General features: G+C 36.9%; 1 protein-coding gene across 11 annotated transcripts in view; it reads left to right on the top strand.

Annotated features, from left to right (window-relative positions):
• Window positions 1–17,900, top strand: part of MEGF11 (multiple EGF like domains 11) — a 294,330-nt gene that overhangs the window by 67,260 nt on the left and 209,170 nt on the right. For 9 of the 11 annotated variants that reach the window (XM_030015419.2, XM_030015424.1, XM_030015421.1 and 6 more), the window contains exons 2-5: window positions 5,944–6,070; window positions 10,012–10,135; window positions 12,579–12,680; window positions 14,225–14,325. In XM_030015419.2, the coding sequence (XP_029871279.1) occupies window positions 10,020–10,135; window positions 12,579–12,680; window positions 14,225–14,325 (319 nt within the window). In that variant the 5' untranslated portion in view covers window positions 5,944–6,070; window positions 10,012–10,019. Of the gene's footprint in view, window positions 1–5,943; window positions 6,071–10,011; window positions 10,136–12,578; window positions 12,681–14,224; window positions 14,326–16,833; window positions 16,902–17,900 lie in introns of those variants that run through there. The other 2 variants (XM_030015426.1, XM_030015425.1) reach the window with 1 other exon arrangement.

Raw genomic sequence — 17,900 nt, 5'->3', positions numbered from 1 at the left:
TGTCCCCTCAGAGCAGTGACCAGCTGTAATTGCAAAGTCCTTGTTCGCACACCATGAGCTTCTCCATGGCATCAGCTTTCTGTCCTAGAGAAGGGCAGATCTGTTCAGCCTATTTTCCATGTTGGATGCCTAAACCTAAGAGCGTATAGCCATTTCTAGGCACCTAAGTAACCGGCCTGATTCTCAGATAGACAGAGATTTGTGCATGCTCTGAAAATCAGATAAATTATGTGGGCTCCTAACTTCAGCCTTTTAGCTTTGACATGATTGAACCAAATACCATCCCTCCAGTATTGATAGTGTTCCAGATATGCCCTGTAAGAAGCACAGGGAAGCACAAAGGATTATTGCAGCTTCTGAGGAAACCTCTCATATTTCAAGTAAAATTGGCAGTTTTTAAGTGGCCACTCTAATTCTTAAGCCATTAGAAATCTAAAAATTTATTTATCTTATATTTAGCAGACATTCATAGAAAAAGTTATATTCTGTATGGGCCAGTCAATGTTTTTAATAGCTATAAAGTTAAAAAATTTTAGATTAAGATTTCAAGAGGCTGAAGGGGGAATTGAACACAGGAAGAGAACATCTGAGTGTTGTTGTAACAGAGAATGCCAGGGAGGATAAAGCACTGGGAAAACCCAGAGGAGAATGATGAAGATATATGCTATTGGACCAGTGGGGTTAGTAAAGGTATAGATGCAGAGGAAGCAAACATTATTTCCTTACTGTCTTAGGAAGAAACTGAAGATAAAAAGCTTTGCCCTGCCTGCAGCATTTTTTGAAAATACATGTTTGGTTTCAGTGTTCATTTTATTCCAGTGTTCAGTTTCATTTTATTTGGATTACTACCTTGAAAGTTCAAGGCATTCACCAACTTTAAAGCCAAATTGGAAAAACTGAATCTGGATTCTCAGTGCAGCTCCAAGGCTTGCAAATCAGCCTTCTCCCATAAATACTGCACTGTTTCTGGAAAAGAAGAGATGGGTCTTTAAATGAAATATGAGATGTAGCATTGGGATGTGATAGTACTGCTGTAGATCAACAGCCATCAATCTGTGTTACTTAATTTGTCCCTGGCTCAGCTGTTCACTGTACTTGGGACTTTTTTGCTGTTTGTTTCATTTTATTTTCCTCTGAGATAAATGAAGACAAAAAGAAGGGGCCAATTGTTCTTGACAAATAGAAGTAATTTTTAAAAATATAACTGTAAAAGATATTCTACATTTTCAAACGGTGCTTTTTTTCTGACTTTCACAGCACTTTCACAGAATCATAGTTAATTTATTTCACTGCGTGTATATTAAACATCCTTATATTTCATTGCTTGTTACTCCCATTTTCAGATCAACTTCACGGGCACTCTTTAAATGCTGTAAAAAAATTCTGTTGGAATAAATGGTTGGGCTTTTTTAGCTAAATACTTAGAAACATATTATTCCTCATCTGGGCATGCCTGTAACACTTAGGTTGCTTTATTTATCCTGGGGATACAAGGTCTTTGTTGCTCTAAGTGTCTAAGGAAGCATATGTTGTAATTGTTTGACATCTTGAACATGGATTAGGTGGGTGGCTGTATGTAAGCAAGCTAACTTGAGTTCTCAGAAGATCAGGTTTTTGACGTGTGTCAGCTTACTTTCTCTTCTGAAGTAATGTATGTGAAGAAATATCTGAAATATGCATGGGATAGTGAATATAAATACACTGTTAAATTGGTAGAGAATGTGACTCCCCACACAGTTTCAGCAGCTTTAAAATTCCACTATGCAAGAAGACTGGGATCAGTATGGGGGACACTACAGCACTGGCTGGCTTCCTCTGCCATCCGCTTACAGCAACGGTCAGATGGTGAGGTCAGGGTAGGAGGGTTAAGCAGGCAAATGGATAAAGTGGGTCTTTCTGACTTTCCTTGTTTACCATGTTTTAATTGAGAGAGTTCAGAGATGACTGCCCCGGGAGGGTTTCTTAGCTTGCAGGAGGTTGTCTTCTGATGAACATACTGCAGGGTACCAAGATTTTGCCTTTGAAGCCTGCCAACATGAACTTGCTTTTGGCAGAAGGTGCCGGTGGAATGTCAGCCATCTCCCTGTCCTAACTGGCAGGGCTTGGAAGATCAGGTCAGGGCTTAGGTGTTACAAGAAACACTAATGTTTCCGTGGACTTGAGTTTGAATTAATAACTTAAAGGGCCACATGTTCAAAGGGCTGGCTTCCAATTTTACACTGGTAGTTGAGTACAAGTACAAAATTATGGGCAGAAAATCACAGATAATTTTTTTTCAAGCTGACCTTTCTGAAAAGGAGGCAGCAATTATTGGTATTTGGGCACTGTTTCAGCAATGTTTTTAGGTGTTGTTAATGTAATATTTTCATTATATTTCTGCTGGACTATTGATTAAATATGCAATTACTTAAGAAAAAGAAATTTAGTATTGTAATGAATAATATCTTTTTGGACTGGTACTTGTGCTTTGCACAAGCATGCATGGATATTGCGTTTGTGTAATTACTGATTAAAAAGTGTCTGCATTTCTTTGTGTGCTGATGTTGATCTCATAGAGTGGATGGGTAATGCCAAATGTGTTTATACATTGTTGCTTCAGTATCTAATCACTTTCCAGTTTGTAATATGCTTATTCTTAAAGCATCTGGCAGGTTGATCAGTCCTCTTCCTCTGTTGTCTGTGGAAGATTCTGAGACTTTGAGAACTTGTATGTCCTAAATTTCACCTGACGTTTCAAAGCCCAGTGTTGTATGGTGGTTGAGTGCCGCTGAAGCCTCAGAGCTAGCCTACAGAAAATACTAGATGCAGAACTTGGGTGGAATTTGAGCTACCTCAGTCTAGCCACTTGCTAACCCAGTGTCACACCTTAAGTCTTTTGTCAGTATGATTTAAACCCAGGTCCTCTGAATCCTAGACACATACACCAGCCTTTTTCTTGATAAACCTATTTCATTAGGCATAACTAAACTAATTGCCTAGATTGCTTGCCTAGTGGCACGACTGTGGTATTTTGACCCAGTTTTCCTCTGAGAGCACTGAAGGAACAATCCTGACCTTCCAAAAATAACATTTGATAGACTGAGAAGAGCTTAGCTTCCAATGACTCCAGTGGAAGTCAGCTTATAAGAGCACTTAGCACTGAAGCAGATCTTCAGACTTCGTAAGATATCCATGGAACTGTAACAATGTGCACTGTAGCAATTGCAACTCACACTGATATATTTTAGAGCTTAGAAATTTAAAGCAACTTAAGAGATTTGGACATTTGGTTCCCATTAAAATCAGCCCCCAACCCAGTTTTGGAAAACTGAACAACTGTGGTTCAAAGAATATAAGGGAGAGTCATGAGGGCACTCTAGCAGTTAGGGCCCTGGTGCACTTATCCAGTCTTTCAAAGAAAGCCTCTAAAATTACAGCTTGGGAAATTGAATTAGTTCCTTTATTTTTACTGAACAGCACCTACTTCACTGAATGATGTAGCAGAGGTGGCTGCTGCTAAGACTAAGCAAACAGGACTCAGGATGTAGCTCTTCATACTTTTCCTTGATGACTTCCCCATAAACTGTGAAAATCTCTAAATTTTGCTTTTATTCTTTTATTTCTCAAGTCATGTTAATAACTGAAAATACCATAGGATTGTTTAATTTTTTCACTCCTAACATTCACTGTAACTCCAGCCATGAACTTCGGTGGAGCAGCAGAGGAGCATGGTTAACTTTCATAGAGAGCGTAGAATAGTTAAGGTTCTTGCTTACGTTTATCAGTATTCTCCTTATGGCTAGAAGGACAAAGTTGGAACAAACTTGTCTCCATTGTATGAACTGAAGTGTAACGTAAGATCCTAGTTTTGTACATCTTGTTAGTCTGTTCATAGCTTGTGCCACTGCTGGGATTGGCCTCTTCAAGGAACTGAACTGTACAAACTGGTCCTGTGCTATGAGCCTGTGAGCCTTCACAGGATACTGCGAAGGAAACGTGCTGAAAGTCAAAAGCAGTTGTGCTGTCCTGGTCAGCTCTGTTTCTCCCCTTGTCTATGTTCACTTCCAGGTGACAGGAAACTTATGTCTGGAAATGGTATCAGAGACATTTGTGAATAGTAGTGACTTCTGTATCTACCCCAAGTATTTCCAGCTATTGAACTGCCTTCTTGAAATCACAGGCAGAGATGCACACAAACCTTAAAGAGAGCAGTCCTTAAGGAGAACATGGAAAACTGAATATATGACTGACAGGAAGGGTTTTGTAGCACAAATTATAGACCAGTTTTTTTGCCCTGCATGTAAGGGGTAATATTTTGCCCTCAGTACAATGACTCCTAGAGGCTTAAATAGACCCTGTTAACTGAAATATCATCTTTTGTTAACAGAGGCAGCTTCTTGTCTACTGTCTTCCCGCATTAATCGTGCAAGATATCAGTAGAGGGAATGCAGCAACCCAGTGCATAGTCTGGCGTTTCTGCTAGTTCTTCTATCACTTGAATTTCTCTGTGCTCAGTTGATAAGAATCACATTGTCAGTGCTTTTGTATTCAGTACCTAATCCTTCCTGAAGTGTTTATCTGTTTAAAACAGCTTTAAATTTTCATTAAAAACAAAACAAAACAGAAACACAACCTGTCATTGGCAATATTTCTGTTGGTCGTGGCAACAATTTTTAGAGGTGACTAGTGAGTTTGAGTGGCTTAGTTCTTGACTGCCCAGATTAAAACAACCTGTTCTTAGCATGCATTCTGAGCTCTGCATATTATTCAGCCCTTTCGTGGTATCTCAAGTTATTAATCATAAATGGAGGCGTCCAAAAAATCCTGATCAGTTTTGAAGCTCTTGGCCTCATTTAGCTTTCATAACAGCTTGTTTCTAACAAAATCTGATGTAGAGCCAAATGAAGTGTGTGTTTAAATGATCCCTTGCCTAAACTATCATGAAAATTTCAGATGGGATGAGAAGGAGGAATGCCACAGAGGGCAGCTTGTTGGAAGCTTGCTACTACTTAGAGACTAAAATAGTGTAATCAGCAAACACTCAGTCACTTTAATGCTTCTTCAGTGAAATCCAACTTTTTGTTTTCTGGCTTAACTATTCTCTTGCATTTTCCTCAATCGCTCACACACAAATACTAGAATACATGTTAATTTTGATGCACCTAGATTTTCCTATTTGGTAGAAACTATAATTAAGAACAGAATTAGGGAACTTCTTGATGAATATGATACATTTATGAAGAATCAACATGGCTTTGTAAAGGCTTCATAAATTGTTAAAGCTCTTTGAAGTAAACATGTGGATCAAGAAGATCCAGTTAGATTTCCAGAAGGCTTTTGCAAGGTCTTTTGTCAAACTTCCTGGAAGAAACTGAACTTTCTTATTGGGATGTTACAGAAGAAGAAGTCTATATGTAAACAAAATGTTGTTTGTATGATGAGAAATGATAGGAAACAAAGTCTGAGAATCAATGATTGATTTCTAACAGAGGAGCAAGGAGGCGTCAAATGAAATTGAGGAGGCAGATAGAAAAATGAAGTATTTCATACAGTATGTGGCTAAGGTGAGACCATCACAGGATGTTGTTGACACTAAAATTTAAATTTAGGGGATTGAAATTTACATTTTAATGGATAAAAAATGATTAGACAGATTTTTGGAATAGAATCCATCAAATGTTATTAAACACAAGGATACCACTGGTGGCTGAAGATGTCGCAAAGTTGCAAATTGCTGGAAGCTGGAAGAGTTTAAAAGGGAGGTGCTACTATCAGCCATCTTCTTACACTCTTTCCTAGACACTTGTTACTGGCTGAAAGCAGGATAGTGGTCTTTGGTCTGATATAGTACAATTATCTTGTGGTATGTAATTGTTTAGAATGGTTTATCTCATTTCTGTCTTAATTTGTTTCCACTCCCCCAAACACACTTTCTTTGACCCAATATGTTTTCTGTTTTTCTAGTTGATTGCTCACAGGGCCAAGCAACTTCCAAAGAGCTTTATTCTGCTGTCCTGTTAATGTGCTGTGTGTCTTCATGTGCTGATAGTCTGTAAAAACAGGATCCATTAGGAATTTTTAGCACTTTGAGGTAAGACTTTTTAACATGTCTCTTTGCATTGCATGGAAGTTTGTGGGAAAAATTCAGGCTAGGTTTATCAACTGCATATACATTTAGACATCTAAAGGAATGACCTTCCAAAGTATATAAGTATTTAAGAATACTCCATGCTAGTGAAAGTCACTTCTGTAAACGTTTTGCCTAATTACAGCTGGATACCAAATTAGGGGGGTTTTGCCTGGCTTAGAAGTCATTTCATCCCAAATTGAGAGAGAAGCATTCAATTTAGCACTTTGTCATGGACTGGAAATTATGTTTGAATTTCATGTCAAAGTCATGTTATGAAATATTTTATGACAGAAATGTCAAAATGAAATGTTTCACTACTTCTGCCCGTGAACAGGAAATTCTCTAATGGTCATTTTTAGTTAAATTTTCTAATCTGTCAGCCAAGGAAGCAGAGGAGAAATTTAATCTGGGGTTTTGGTTTTGTTTTTCTTTTTATTCCCAGCCACTTAAAGTATACACTAGTCCTCTTTCACAAGAATATTACCAAACCCAGGTTCTCAACACCTAGAGAAAGTTTTAGAGGATACTTCCTTCACCCAGCAAGGATTCTTTGGTGTCTTATTTTCTCTTCATGTAGGTTCTCATCTTGTGAGGTACTGTCAACCTCAGCTTGTGTTGTACTAACTGCAAAATTGAGTAACAGACCTGCTTCTGTCCACACTCTCATGTACTTCATCCAATTTAAAGGTTCATCTGCATCTTCTGGTCTCTTTGCAAACCCCAGCACAGTTTCCTCAACAAAGATTTTTGTGAAGTGAATCCACAGACAAATAAATCAATGACTTGCCACCTGCTGGTTTTTCTATAGCTAAGATTTGGGGCTTAACAGTGAAAGTGTGTTTCCTTTCTTTTGTGATGGAACCAGTGACCTGTATTACTACTGTAGGTGAAATACTGAAATTTATTAAAAAAGGACAAAGGTATGTGAAAATGGCTCAATGAGTAACAGATACGTAACCTAATCACTTATAATTAACAGAGTGAGACACTTGTGAAAAATCACCAGATTGTATTTTGGATTGAAAGACCTTCTTTCTTGCCAAATTGTACCTAAGTTGATTTCTTTCATTCCTGAAAAGAAAAATCAGGCCTGGAGACACAAAAAGTTAGAGTCCTTCACACAGAGGACTTATATGTCATTTATTTTCTTGCTGAGCTCAAAAGGCTGCCTATCCTTGAGAGAGTAGCAGTGGCAGACACTGGAAATGTTTATATAGTTTGGCTATATCTTTAAGGAAGTTAAAGACATTGTACCCCTGAAAGGCTGATGCTGCCTCCTTGGAGAATATGTTCCAAACATTAAATACAATGCAGGAATGTAGTATATATTATGGCGAGTGATAAAAGCTGAAACAACCCCTGTATTAGATGTTATTACTGGATTCTTTTTTGATGTTGGTTTTTAATATATGTGCTCCTATTTTTAGAGTTTTATTCTGAATCTTGTAATAGCAACCATTTCATTTTGGTATGAGGTCTTTTCTATTAACAGTGATCAAAGTGAAATATTTAATTTCAGTTAGAAAAGAGACACTTGAGATGAATGAGGTTCTGCTGTATTTGGAGAGTTGGATGTTTCTGATATACGATCTGACTTACAAAGTTAGAAAATTAATTGCACAAAGCAGTTAATTTATAAACAGATAACAAAATAGCATTAGCATTAAAGGTTTAGAAAACAATTTTGAACCTCTTTCAAATACATTACTTATAAATAATTCTTTGGTGTTTGTTTGGTTTAAAAACTAAACTGATACATTGTTTTCTTAAGAACAAATGGAGATCTCTGAGTACTACAGAATTCAAATATAGGGCTGCTTTAGTTAAATGCAAAAAAGCTCACTCTCTTTAGGTAGAAGTCAGGCTGTCTTTCTGCTTCTAATTTAGGGATAAACCCAGGCTGGTGATGTTCTCAAGAAGTTAACAAACTGAGCACAGAACTTGGTTTTGATTTAAAAACCCCCTCTCTTAAGAATTGTATTTCCTTTAGCAGTTTTTGCCTTGCTCTTGCTTTGAACATTTCTGATGATTAGAAGCAGGCTTTCCTTTAGTCCTGTTTGTTCAGTCTTGCCATGTATCAAAGATGTAGAGAATGAAGAAAGGGGGTAGATTGCAGCCTATACAGTGCTCAGAAAAACTTGTCCTCTGTACTTTGGTATTATTCAAATGGTAGCTAGTGTAATACGTTAAAGGCATCTTTTGGAGATATTTTTGTTAAAGGGCTGTCTGTCTTTTTGTTGAGTCTCATACTTGGGTAGTTGACATCTATTAGTACATGTTATGTTAAAAGAAAGTTAACTCTTCTCTCAAACAAGCTCTGAGTTTTTGGACATTAAGTTTGTTGAACTTTTGTCCCATGAGCACTTGCAGGTCAGCTGTTCAAGGCACTTTTCCTCCATGGAGAGAAGTAGTGTCTAGGACAAGTATAGCGAATGCCTTTTCAATAAACAGAACTATCTCTCATGGCCTTGTCTTGTCAGCCCTCTTAATTTCCAGAGTAAGCTTTTGCGTTGTTGCCATGGGACTTTGAAACAGTCTGCAGGTAGAGAATGGTCACTCATAGACTTAAATCCATTTCATGAGGAACATTAACATTAAAGCATGTTAATTAACATTAATATGACTTACATGGCTTAAGACCTATCTTTGGGTTTAGCAGAGCTCTAGGAATAATTTAAAAGATGAGCTTAATTACTCCATTGGGATCTTGACTTCGAATCCAGTAAAGGCAATGGGTGTCCTTGAACTAGCTAAGAAGGCTTTGAATCAAGAGGTAATTTCAGATCAACTTTCCTGGCTATCCCTGTGCTGTTCATTCTGCTTTGTGATGACTTCTTTATCTTGGGCTGTATATCAGAGCGATGCACAGCAAACCTCTTAACATCCCTTTTGCTGTTCTGGACCGTAAGGCAATGAGCCATGTGTTTTTTAGATGATCATATGAAGATTCAACCTATTTTTAGGGCAATCTTGTTGCCAGGAATAATTTATGGGACTTTTGATTTGAATGGTGGATTATGTGACGATGTAGATGCCTGAAATGGATACTTAAAAATGTTTTTACTGACTTAATGTTTAACAGATTAACACCTCTGAAGTAGTTACATTTAAAAGCAGCAGATGTATTTCCCATCTATTTTGTATTTTTGTCTGATGTCATTGGGGACCTTTAGGCAAACCACTAGAAACCATGACTTTGATTTCAAAGCCCCAAGTGAGCAATGAGTAGGTATAAGTCAGTACATTTAATAGATGAACTGTAAGATAATGAAGAGACCACACCTAATGAATTTTATACAATCTATTTCGAACTTCAGTGCAAATATTTTTATTTCATGTTTAGTGTTCTGCATAATGTGACCCAATACCTTGACCTCTGTCATTCCAAGTGATTCCTCACCTAAGAGTTGAAAAGTGAATTGATTTTCCTTCAGTCATGTAATAAGCATATGTCTCTAGATCTAGCCTACATATTGACACATGTAAAACCCATTTAAATAAATCAAAGGGGGTATTTGGGTATTCTTCTATTTGCCTATAGGCTGATGGAAGAATAGATTGTTTTAATACCTCAGTTATTTATTTTGTTGGTACAGACAGACAGCCATAGAAATGATCAGTATCAGAAATGTTCTTTGGAAGAATCATTGGGGCTATCAATCAATTGGGTAGCTTAATCATCAAATTAATTGGTTTTAGTAGGTTTAAACGCATGAATTCCTTTTAGAATGCATTTGCACTTTTTAAAAATTTTACTCTTTAGTTGATTGCTTTTTCAAGTATTTCAGTTAGTAAATAACTCCACAGTATTTGGATTTGCACAAAAGCAAGGATGAAAAGGCCTAGAAGGATGTTTTCTTCAAAATTGTCTTTAATGGCTATACTTTCTTTTCTTTACCTAGATACAGCAATGATGGCGCATATGCTATTCAAGTGGATTCTAAAAGGGCTTATACTGTCTTTTCTGCTCAAAACTGCTCTGTCCCTAAACCCAGATGATCCAAATGTCTGTAGTCATTGGGAAAGGTAATGTATAACATGCCAATTTTTTTTTTAATAGCTGTTTCAGATTTTTACATTTAAAGGGCAAAATAAGAGCCATAATTTGCTAAATACCACCCTGCCTCACAAGAAATAGTACTTCTGAGTGACTTTGAGGATTTGGATCATCCCAAAGAATTGGTTCTAAAGCTAGAGCTATAGACCACATACCCCTCTGTTAGCTGTCTGCTCAGCTGTACTTTGGAAAGCTCCTCCATAGTTTCAGCTAGAGGACTGCAGAGATGTATTTTAATTTATCATGGAGAGACCTAGAGAAATGCTGGTCTTGTTCAGTCTTGTTTTTTTCTGGTTGCTGTCAAGCAAGACTATTAAAGATTTCGACTAAGTTTTAAGCCCTTCCTGCTGCAACATGCATGCTTATTCTGTATGTCCTGAACTTTGTGGCTGTATCTGCCAAATTCGTGTCAGCATCAAAGAGTATCTGCATGAAAGCACTGAGAATTAAAGGCCTTGGTATTTCTTGTTCTCTCTATTGTTACAGTGTCCTAGTCCTAAAAGTGGATCTGTGCAGGACAGTTCTGAGTACATAGAAAGCCACTAGCTTTGATAGGGTGCACATTCATGCAGGGTCTGTTTGCAGAGGCTAAAGTTCCTGTACTCTTAAGTTTAACTTTTGAAATTTCCAGTTCTGTTCTGTGGTTTAGTTCCACACAAATATGAATTACTGTACACTTTAACAAAATAAACTCCTTAACAAGAGTAAAAATGGAATCATACTTTAATGGCACTATGTTTTGATTTTAGAGGCCTTAATTAGAGAATTACCTGTTTGTAGGTAATGTAACTGCAAAGCAAAAACTATACAGGAATAGGATTTTGCAGTCTGTGTTATGAGGTGAAGTGCATTCAGAGCACAGGAATAAAATATTGATTTTGTCTGAAGAAAGTCAGCAGCCTAGAGACCCAATCAAGGAGAAACAAAAATTAAATACCAAAATTGATTTGTTGTACTGACCAAGATGACTTTGTTACTTAGATGTTAATAAATCAAAGGGAAAAGATTGTTAGGGCAATTGCTGGATAACAAACGGGATCATAAAATAATAATCAAGATTTGTGAGTGTTACTGTTTTACATTAATAATGAGCATTGTAAATATTTTACATTTTGGCATTAGTGGAAGTAAAAACATTACTTGTCAAACCCAGCAAACTGGTAGAGGGCAAAAGCAACATCTAGTAAAATCTTGGCTTGTCTAGGAGGGGTATGATAAGCAGGGCAGTAATAGTCCAGTCTTCGATTCCAAGCCAATCACACTCTCCAAGCAAATATTTTGGTATTACCTTATGGGTACAGTCTCACAGGGCTTAATCACATCAGCAGTCCCACTGATGAGAAGGAAATCACTTCGAGGATTAAGACAATCGATATAATGAATGACTTCGAGGATCTAATTCCTGGGTCTTGACCCTGCCAAGAATGATTTTGGTATCATTCTCCAAAGCTATTGTAGATCTGATAAAGTAGAGCTTGTTTCCAGATCAGAACCTGAGATTATGAGTCTCTTAAGCAGTGCATATACTTACTATAGGGCAATACAATGTTCTAAAATGACTGACACTAACAAGTCAATGAGATTTGTGTTCCTATATAATGTGAAAGGCCCAGACACTTTCAATGTAATCATAGTAATTCATATAGTACCTGTTGCATGAATAAGTAGTGTTTTGGGAGGGAGATTGCTGAATTCTTAGTATCGTTGGAGCTCTGTGATTTCTAATCAATTTGCTCAGTTTTTGTTTATATCCATCCATTTGTACAAAGGGAGGTAATCCCATTCTAACTGTACATCAAAGTGTTCCAAATCTAGATACCAGTTACCTCATGTTACAATTTTCAGATAGTTCTGAGGTTATTTCTGCTACAAATTAAAAGGATTAAATTTGTGCAGCAGAAAAATAAACACTCTTCAACTTTTACAAATGTTCCTATTTGATTGGTGCACCCAATATATAAAGTAATGATGCTGCTTCATCATAAAATGAAGTGTGAGCATCCCATGATGCTGGTAAAATGCAGCAGTGCTAAGTTAAATGAGCTCTTACTAGCATTGCAGAATACAAGCAAAAATTAACAGTCCTAGGCAGGAAGGCAACTGAGACATTTTAAAAACTATGGATTTTAGTAACATTTGTTTCTTTTCCAGAAGGGAATGGTTTATTACTCAGACTGAAATCTCTATGCCTATTTTAGTTATGGAGCCCAAGTTAGAAACTTTTCCAAAATTTTCAGGAAGAGCTGTGGTTGAAGAAAGCCCTTTTCTGGTTTTTGGTAATGCCCAAAGTTTCTAAGATTATTGATTTAATTATTTTTCATACTGGAGCTAGATGAATAGCATATACAGGGAACTGAAGATTTTTGTGTTGCAACAAACAGCCTTTCACTCTCTTTCTTTGTCTATTCCTAGCTATGCTGTGACAATACAGGAATCTTATGCTCATCCTTTTGATCAGATCTATTATACAAGATGTACTGACATACTGAACTGGTTCAAGTGCACTAGACATAGGTAAGAGCTAATCCCCAGAAATTTTAGTTTTATTTTGCCTTTTTATCTCCTCACATACTTTTTATTTATCCAAACTTTTGTGGTACTCTAATATAGATATGTATGGAAAGATGTATTTTAGTACAATAGCCAGGGTGTTTGGCATTCTAGGGCATTGATTGAAGTAGAGAGATTCTTTCATGAAATTTGAGTGAGATCGGTGGTAGTCAGTCTCTTATGGGGCCATTCAGGAGCATGCTTCCTTGCCATTCACCCAGCCATGTGATTGGAAGTGTTTATTACATGACCAAACATGAGCAACTATGTTTTCCGAGTGATCAGTGCATGTCCAGGTTTATGGTAGGAAGTCCCTGCAGCTCCTGAATTGTGAAGAATCAGGCACTTGAGGGATAGCGATAATTAGAAATGGATCCATATTTGAAATACTGCACCCAAATCTGTACTGAAAACCAGGTAGAATGACGATGGGTCCATTTCTAGCACTGAATGAAAGCTGATACCAAAGAGTTAATTTTTCTCAGGCTGCAAGATATCGCTGTTATATTCATTCTGATTCCAAGGAGAAAAGTATCCTAATAAACATCCACTAATATGCGCAATCTTTCAAGGGAGTTTTAGCTAGCTAATTTGTACCTTAACTTTGATGCATTCAGTAGCAAGAGGTTGTCCAGCACCATCCCAGTCTGTCTGTGGGGTTTTGCTTATGTTACAATGTATGGTTACAATGTATGGAATTGAACAGAGGTGCAGAGCTTTCTGGGCTGTCGTATAGATTGAAATGCAGCAGAGTAAATTTGAGCAATTTATCTAACATGAGGGACAATAGATTTGTTCAATTTAGGTAATTTCAAATAAACTAACATGAACAAAGCTCTTTTGAAGTGTTTGCTGTTAAATATTCTCTGTTAAATATTACTTTTCTAATGTGGTATCATTGCCAATGCTATGAATAAGTCTAGAAAAGCTACAGAATGCTTAACACCTTAATTTTTGTGGACTACATATTGTGGTGGGGAAAACATGCTTTAAATACTGAACTGGGACTATAATGTCATTTTGCAAGGCATTGGAAGGGTTAGCAAGTAGAAGGAAATCACTTGGGGTTAACTTCACATTTTGTGTATTGAGAGCAGTTTCCATTGTGGTAATTTCTTGTGTAGCATGCTGACACAGTGGTCTCCGTAGAAGATTCTGTTAATTCCATTGATGATAGCTGACCTTGCTGATATGCAGAAATGAATCATTTATTCTTGAAGAAGCTCCTTGCCCTTGCTTTAGGATTGGGGAAATGTTTTAAGATAGCAGTCCTAGGAAGGGCTACGGTGATTGACTGTCATGAGTACTGTGTTTATAATACAAGTTATATTTCAAGTTTCAAAACAAGTATTGATTTTTTTTTTATTGTGGCTTTTAATATCAAAAGCTTTCATGCATTTTAAAATAATTATTGAATCCTATCCTTACTATAATTTAACACAAATATAATTCCAACAGTACACATGGATTTTCAATATTGTCAAATGGCTTTCTGTCTTGCAATTTAGAATAAGTTATAAAACAGCATATCGAAGAGGACTGAGAACTATGTATCGGCGAAGATCTCAGTGCTGCCCTGGATATTATGAAAGTGGAGACTACTGTATACGTATGTACAGAGCTTTGATTCACATATGACAATTAAAAGTAATTTTTGGAGGAGCTGTAGACAAATTAAAGATGTATTGCAGTAATAATATGACAGGCTGATTTTCAGAGCTGCTCAGAACCTTCAGGTCCCACTGATTTCAGTCAGAATTACAGATACAGAATGTTTCAGGTCATTTCAGGTATGTGCTTGAAATGCATATAGTAAATGCATATAGAAATGCATAAGTAAAATTTTGCTGAAATCATTGGGGAGGGAGTGAATCAAGTTCCTGAGTGCTTTCTTGAATCACACCTTTCTTTGGGGAGTAATTTATGCAAGTATGACCTAATGTTAAAGAATTAGGGGAACTGAGAATACTCTTAGGAATAAACTATTACATAGTTTAAGGAGCAGTGTAAAGTTTCTGCCTCTTAACTTTGAAAGTTCTTACTTCAGGTAAGAACAGTTAAAATCTCACTGTGTTTTACATGGTTCCTGTCAATAATTTTGCTCTGTTTAAAGCTTCGCCAATGCCAGAAGAACTTTGTCCTAATTGCGCTGTATAAATAAATAAAAAGCTCTGGAGTGTGTTAGGTCAGTCTGAGGGGGACAAAAAGCAAAATAGATCTTTCAGCAACACCTAAAAGCTTTGTTAATTAAAAATGTCCTGCGTGTTAACGTCATGTGTTTTCAGTATTGCAGCTTTCTAAGTATTCTGAGACAGAACGCATTTGCTATACTTTGCTCAAAAGGAGAGTGGAGCTGGGGATCTCTTGTCTACATCTTGTTAGAATGGGATTATGACACAAGAAAAATACAAGAAGGTTTTGATCAACATCAGAATCCAAATTTTATTGACAAGTTTAAAATGCCACAGAATAATTTAAATGTGAACATGATACAAGTATCCAGCTAACTTTAAATATCTTGACACAGTGCTTTAAAGCTATTTCTATCTAGTTCTGTTGGTGTTTTTATCTGAGTACCTATATTGTACTTTTATGGTAATATATGAGCACCTTAAAAACATGAATGGACCCTAATCTCATTTTAAATTACCTTTATGCCAAACGGTTACTTTAAAGGGGCTTTGGACTGTGAAAAATTACCAGCCCTTTGAGATAAAGCATTAGAATTAGCCTTATTTTACGGAAAGAGTAATAATTTGACCTTTTGAAGTGCGAAGTGCTGTTACTCAAGTCCTGAAAAACATTTCATGTAACCTATTGTCTTTGCTAAAATCCTTCCTATATTAAGTATGTTCTTATCTTTAGATTTCTCAAGTGTCAATATCGTTTTAGCAGTTGTTCCAAATACTTTTATTAACAACTTGAATTTTGTGACTCAAAATCCTGTCCGGTGCAGAACATACTTATTTTCACTTTTCTGTCTGCGATCTATTGATATTTTTATTTTTTATTTTTTAATTGCCATACTGGGTGCAACAACAGGAGAACTCTGCAGACTTTCTGATTCTTTGAGGAATATTAACATTTATTTTAAAGTGCTTTTTTGTTAGTATTAATACTCAAGAGTTCTGCTGCTGTCTTTATATTATGGAGAAAGAACAGCATACAGCATACACCCAAGTTTTGCTAATGCAAAACAGGCAGCAGGTATCCCGTCAGACCAGGATTTTCATGTTTGACACAGTGCAGATAATACTCACACATGTAAACAACAGAGAGAATGTAAGAGTCAGGTTCTTATATTTCATTATCTGCATGGTCATAAATACAAAGTGCATGCCTCAGGGACATTTTTTATGTATCCTCCTTCCCGGGAGATCTGAGCAGCAAGTGCAGCTGAGAGAGAAATGATGTAAAGGAAGAAGTTCTCAGTCATGATGGATTCTAGATACTTGGTCATATTGTTTTGATACCACAAGTAGCCACATAGCAAAAAAAAAAAAAAAAAAACCAAAAACCAAAAACCCACACCAAAAAAACCCAAACAAAAAAAAAAACCCAGACAAAAAAACCTCATTGAAACTCTCTGACCATGCAACCAACAGTTTGAAGGCACAACAATATTTAGCTAATATGATCCTTTTCATGTCATCCCTTTTGTTTCTAACACATCAAGCCCTGGTCCCATTAGTTCTGTTTTGCTTTGGTTTTCCACAATATGTTCCTGTGCCAACAAGCAAATTCTCCCATTCATCATTCTTTGCAGTCAGCGGTGAATTCCATTTTCATTCCTGGAGGCACGTCCCTTCTTTTGCCTCTTTCCTTACCTCCCCTTTCCCATTTCTTTCTTTTCTTTAAAGTGGTATTTTCTGCTGTTTCCTAACAAGGTAGTCTAGTACTCCTGTCCCACATTCCTCTAGACATGTTCAGTGCCTGCTCCTTTAATGGCAGCTGCTACAAGAGAGAGGTCAGGAGACACCATCAAAATCATTCCACTTGCCTATGCTGTCGTAGGGTGCCATGGTTCGGAAATGAGTGTGCTTCCGCTAAGCCCCACTGACTTGAAGGGAAGGAAGCTCCAGCCCTGCAGAGAAGGTTCTCCCCACTCAGCCAGCCCTTCAAAATCTATTCCATTAGCAATCATGGAAGCCACTACAACACGGGGAGGAGAGAATACATCCCGCAGTGAGTCTGATGATCAAAAGAAAGTTTGATTAAAAAACCAGTGTGTAGATTAAAGGCTAATTGGTTCTTCTTTCATTAATAGCAGTCTTTATTTCTTGCAAAAGTTAAATAGCTTTGTAATTAACAGTGACATGTTTAGACTAGAGAAGGCTGAGTTTAAATCTCTATTAATGACTGTTTCTTGGCTTTTAAAGCAGGAGTGAAGGCTTTCAGCTACTGTTTTGATCTTTTCCCTTCTCATTTACTATTTTTTAAAGGAATGTCAGATATACGTTTTTATCTTTGTCCTCCTGTTGGGACTTACTAAATGGATTAGGTCTAATAAAATCTACCCTCAGCTCTAAATAATCAGGTTGACCCAGAGCTTCTTGCTCTGCCACTCTTTCTCTGGTGTCGTCTTTGCCGTTTTGAGATCTATATATGCTACTGCCCTATAAAATGTGGGATTCAGGCACAAGGTCAAATAATTTAAATTGTTGACTGGTAAGTTCTACATCTGGCCAGCCCATTAGTACTTAGGCGAAACAGTTTTGGGGTATGAAATTGTCTTTGTGCCTATGAAGGGCTTGGAATATTTTTGGGTTGTAATGGTATTCAAAAGATACCACCTGAAAAATGCTGCAAATGCACATCTGCATTTTTTTTCCATTGATGTCTTAGAAATGGTTGCTACCATTCTGGTAGTTTTGCAAAACGATTCACCTTCTCTGAATGTTCTTACACATGACATAGCTTTTCACTGATCTGTCCCTGAAAACAAACAACGTAGTTTGGGTAGTAAATCAGAGTAACTATGATTTACTATACTTTGTATGCTAAGGTAAGCTTTTGGCAAAGCAAATGCATAAACTGCAGAAAAGTCTTTTTTTGAACAACCACAGGGTTCAACTGCCCTTCAAGGTTTTCATAAGGATGTTTTAAAATTATATTGCCTAGATTAGTATCTGTGGTAGATAAAGCATCTCTGAATACTTTGCTGCACAAAAAAAGAAAAAGAAA

Source organism: Aquila chrysaetos, chromosome 5 (assembly GCF_900496995.4).
Source record: "Aquila chrysaetos chrysaetos chromosome 5, bAquChr1.4, whole genome shotgun sequence".
Lineage (NCBI taxonomy): Eukaryota > Metazoa > Chordata > Aves > Accipitriformes > Accipitridae > Aquila > Aquila chrysaetos.
Note: the sequence above shows the minus strand (reverse complement) of the source record. Positions and strands in the feature narration are given on the sequence as shown.